At 48.6% G+C, this 5,000-nt stretch overlaps 1 protein-coding gene across 1 annotated transcript; it reads right to left on the reverse strand.

Annotated features, from left to right (window-relative positions):
* Nucleotides 1-2,690: 2,690 nt before the first annotated feature.
* Nucleotides 2,691-3,626, reverse strand: LOC113805321 (dual specificity testis-specific protein kinase 1-like). The gene has a single exon (XM_027356315.2). The coding sequence runs from the start codon at nucleotides 3,624-3,626 to the stop codon at nucleotides 2,691-2,693; it is 936 nt and encodes a 311-aa protein (XP_027212116.2).
* Between the last annotated feature and the right edge of the window lie 1,374 nt (nucleotides 3,627-5,000).

Genomic DNA, 5,000 nt, shown 5'->3' on the forward strand with positions numbered 1-5,000 from the left:
GCGGAAATGGATTTCCTTTCTAGGGAACGCGTCCTCCGTCCCCTCGGGCAAGTCACTCCGGCGGTGCCCGTTCTTGCCGCATCCCCAGCAGATACGTAATCGATTACGATAATTTCCGGAAGTAATTAGGGCTGAGTAAACCGTACAATGCAATGATGTTAAATGAGTCAGCACCTCCAGTGCTGACCCACGAAGACTGGACACGAGCTGCATCGTCGTCCCAGCCTTGAGCGCCTGCCAGGAGCTCAAACTGAGCTCCTGGCAGCTCCCCTCCCGGGCTACCCTCCCGTCAAACATCGCTGGCAGTCACGATGAAGACGCTGCGTCACGAGGGGTGAACTGATTACCTGTGAGGTGGGGTGAGGATAGGAGAGAAATGACAGCTGATTCGTAAGTCGCGGTGACGTCACGGTCCGGTTTCGCGCCTTTTCCGTCTCACGTTTACAGCTGGCACCCACAGGTAATGGAATGGAGATAGAGAAAAGAGGCCAACTGTTGCAGAATTCTTGACAACTCTCAAAGATCTCCTGGATAATCATGAGGAATAGTAGCAATTGTTGTGCGTTTGCCTTATTGTGCTGGATCAGAGCACACGTCCTTCGGCAACCTTTCCTCCTCCAGGGGTTCCATTTTCCTCTCCTGGAGTCTATCCATGTTAGTACTCCTTCAACGCATGCTGTAGTGCACTGATTTCTTCCCGATAAGCTTGCATTTCCCTTTGTCACTTCCCTCAGTGCACTGCATGCGCATCATCAAGTATGGCGTCGTGCTTTCCCGCACTTCCTACAGCCCACGCCACACAGATTCACTTCCTGATTTTTCCGCATCGCCTAAGTTTGTTTTTCATGTCTCAGAGAGACTCTCTCAGAGACACAGAGACAGGAGGTGGTGGGGTCCTCCTCTATTATCATTATCAATACCTGGGTCTCTGCGTCTCTCTCTCTCTCTCTCTCTCCTCTGTCAACCGTCAACGTCACACTAAATTTTCCCACTCCGGACACCAAATGTTAAGCTCGAACGACCACAGGATAGCACGCCTTTAAGGGTCCGAGTGTGCACGTGGGGACGAGCAATCCTAGTCCCCTTGTCTAAGGTTGTCAGGTCGAATCAGATATTTTAGATGGCACGTTGAACGATTTGCATTTTGGACAGACGCTGCTGGTCACGTCAAACACAGGGAAACGAGGAGGGGTCGGGAGCACGTCTTTCCTCAGGCGAGAGTCCCGGGCGATCTCTCTCTGCGGGACGGGGGCGACCTCCCGACCTCTCCGCGTCCAGCACAATAAGGCAAACGCACAACAATTGCTACTATTCCTCATGATTATCCAGGAGATCTTTGAGAGTTGTCAAGAATTCTGCAACAGTTGGCCTCTTTTCTCTATCTCCATTCCATTACCTGTGGGTGCCAGCTGTAAACGTGAGACGGAAAAGGCGCGAAACCGGACCGCGACAGGGCCTCCCAGAACCAACCTACCGCCCACTGCACTGACCAAGTGTAGCCCTCTCAGGTATTGTCAGGTCGAATCAGATATTTTAGATGGCACGTTGAACGATTTGCATTTTGGACAGACGCTGCTGGTCACGTCAAACACAGGGAAACGAGGAGGGGTCGGGAGCACGTCTTTCCTCAGGCGAGAGTCCCGGGCGATCTCTCTCTGCGGGACGGGGGCGACCTCCCGACCTCTCCGCGTCTTCCTCTTCGGGAAATTTCCAGATTCCTAGCTCAATTTATCATTATCCTAGGGCAAACCAGAGACAGGAGGTGGTGGGGTCCTCCTTGTAATCATCATTATCAATACCTGGGTCTCTGCGTCTTCCTCCCCGGGCGTTACGGGGGTAGGTTATGGCCCAATTTCTCTCATTCACACATACATACAGAGAAAGGTTAGAGATGTAGCTAAGGGTCTCTTCCCTCCTGGAGTTCCTGTATGGGGTGAGAAAGAAGGAACCAGCAGGAGTCCTCTGAGAGGGCTACACTTGGTCAGGGCAGGGGGGGGTAGGTTGGTTCTGGGAGGCCCTGTCGCAACTGCTGTTCCTGAGGAGATGTTGCTAGCACGCATGTGATCCTTATTGCTACTTATTCCTCATGATTATCCAGGAGATCTTAGAGAACTGTCAAGAATTCTGCAACAGGTGGCCTCTTTTCTCTGTCAATCTCCATTCCAAGGTCTGCCAGCACGTGTAGGAGCATGAGGAAATGGAGCTCCTGTAGTTTCCTGGCGCACAATAAAGGATTTTGAGCCGTTTTATCACGTAATTGTCTGCGGCTCCGAATGACCTTATGCAGAGTGTTGGGTCCGAGGTATTCCATCACGATGATTCCCTTGTCTGGGTCGGTGCAGATTAGTCTCGGAGCTCCTGCTTTCCCGTCTAGTGTAGCCAGGATAGCAGCCTCGTGGAGAGTGATCTCTCTCCGCTTCCTCATGCTCCTATTCCTTTCCATCGCTACTTTTCACGTCTACTACAGCACATGCACCCTCATATACCTTTTCGACTTCATGCTCTGAGGGAATTTGTGTAAAGAAGGGGTCCAACAAAGACAGTGCTGTCATGAATACCTTTCTTTTCCTCAGGCGACCAATTTCTCTCGTTCACATGCACAGAGAAAGTTGTCAGAGATGTGGTTGCTAGCACGTATGTGATTCTTCCAGCACAGTAAAGCAAATACAACAATTGCCGGCTTATTGCCACTATTCCCCAATAAGGATATCTTCGAGAACAGTCAAGAATTCTGCAACAGGAGGCCTATTTTCTCTGTTAATCTCCATTCCAAGGTTTGCCAACGACCTTAGGGAGCTCGGAGGTCTCTGCATCTGGTCCAGCACGTGTCTGACTATCTGTGCCAGGGCCACCACGTCCGTTAATTCGTCGAGCACCTCACCGCGGTACATTTCAGCTGCATACCAAGGCTTGCGCTGGATCTTCTTTTCCCAATTGGGTACAGGTCCAAACTGGCCAGTCTGACCTATTTTCCTCGCTAAGCCAAAATCTATGATATGAGCCATCGGATTCCCTTGCTTGTAGGTTATCATAACGTTCTTAATATTTAAGTCCGCGTGTACAAATCCTGCTTGATGGAGCTCCTGGAGTTTATCGGCACAAGAATAAAGGATTTTGAGCCAAGTTATATCACGTTGTCTGCGGCTCCGAATGACCTTATATAGAGTGTTGGGTCCGAGGTATTCCATCACGATGATTCCCTTGTCTGGGTCGGTGCAGATTAGCTTCGGAGCTCCTGCCTTCCCGTTTAGTGTAGCCAGGATAGCAGCCTCGTGGAGAGTGATCTCTCTCCGCCTCCTCATGCTCCTATTCCTTTTCACCGCTACTTTCTGGTCATCAGATTTCTGCACGATGTCTACTACAGCATATGCACCCGCATATGCCTTTTCGACTTCATGCTCTGAGGAAATTTGCGTTAAGAAGGGGTCCAACAAAGACAGTGATGTTATGAAAGTATCGCCCTTCTCTTCTTCATTAACAGGCTTTTTCGCTTTTATTATCGGATATGACGACCAATAAAAAGTCTTGGTCTTTTCTTTCCGAATTGCCTTATTCTCCGCTTTTGATATGTAACAAAGGACAGGTATCAAAAACAATACAGCTAATATAATTATAAAATATATCATTATGAAAAAATTTAGTGTGTAAATTACTTAGATACAACTTTCTCGCGGATTTTGCCACCCAGACGCACACGGTTCCTCCCCCCCCCTATCTTGTGTGTGTGTATATTCTCTCTCTCTCTCTCTCTCTCTCTCTCTCTCTCTCTCTCTATATATATATATATATATATATATATATATATATATATATATATATATATATATATATATAATTTTTGATTATTTTCATTTTTTATGCATATAAGATCGAGCGAGCGATATATATATGAGGGACCATGCTTTTCACTGTGGGTGCGTGTGAGAGAAATTGTCATAACCCCCCCCTGCCCCTGTGACGCCCGAAGAGGAAGGACCCAGAAGGTCGCCGCGTCTTCCTCTTGGGGCGTCACAGGTGTTCCCTCGTTTTTCCAGCAAAATATAGCAAATACAATTGCAATATTGCTACTATTCCACATAATTATCCAGGAGATCTTAGAGAACAGTCAAGAATTCTGCAACAGGAGGCCTATTTTCTCTGTTAATCTCCATTCCAAGGTTTGCCAACGACCTTAGGGAGCTCGGAGGTGTCTGCATCTGGTCCAGCACGTGTCTGACTATCTGTGCCAGGGCCACCACGTCCGTTGATTCGTCGAGCACCTCACCGCGGTACATTTCACTAGAACTTTCCTCTAGATCGTTAAGCCGAACTCTATAATATGAGCCGTCGGATTCCCTTGCTTCATGGAGCTCCGAGGTATTCCATCACGATGATTCCCTTGTCTGGGTCGGTGCAGATTAGTCTCGGAGCTCCTGCTTTTCCGTCTAGTGTAGCCAGGATAGCAGCCTCGTGGAGAGTGATCTCTCTCCGCTCGCTCATGCTCCTATTCCTTTTCATCGCTACTTTTCATGTCCTACAGCACATGCACCCTCATATGCCTTTTCGACTTCATGCTCTGAGGGAATTTGTGTAAAGAAGGGGTCCAACAAAGACAGTGCTGTCATGAATACCTTTCTTTTCCTCAGGCGACCAATTTCTCTCGTTCACATGCACAGAGAAAGTTGTCAGAGATGTGGTTGCTAGCACGCATGTGATTCTTCCAGCATAATAAGGCAAATACAAGTTGCCTTATTGCCACTATTCCTCAAAAAGGAGATCGAGAACAGTCAAGAATTCTGCAACAGGTGGCCTCTTTTCTCTGTCAATCTCCATTCCAAGGTTTGCCGACGACCTTAGGGAACTCGGAGGCCTCTGCATCTGGTCCAGCACGTGTCTGACTATCTGTGCCAGGGCCACCACGTCCGTTGATTCGTCGAGCACCTCACCGCGGTACATTTCACCAAGGCTTTCCGCTAGATCTTTCCTCTAGATCGTTAAGCCGAACTCTATAATATGAGCCG

The sequence above is a fragment of the Penaeus vannamei genome, chromosome 32 (assembly GCF_042767895.1).
Source record: "Penaeus vannamei isolate JL-2024 chromosome 32, ASM4276789v1, whole genome shotgun sequence".
Lineage (NCBI taxonomy): Eukaryota > Metazoa > Arthropoda > Malacostraca > Decapoda > Penaeidae > Penaeus > Penaeus vannamei.

What these genes read in the sequence shown, in the direction of transcription:
- LOC113805321 (XM_027356315.2), bottom strand. Translation starts at nt 3,626, where the DNA reads ATGATATATTTTATAATTATATTAGCTGTATTGTTTTTGATACCTGTC.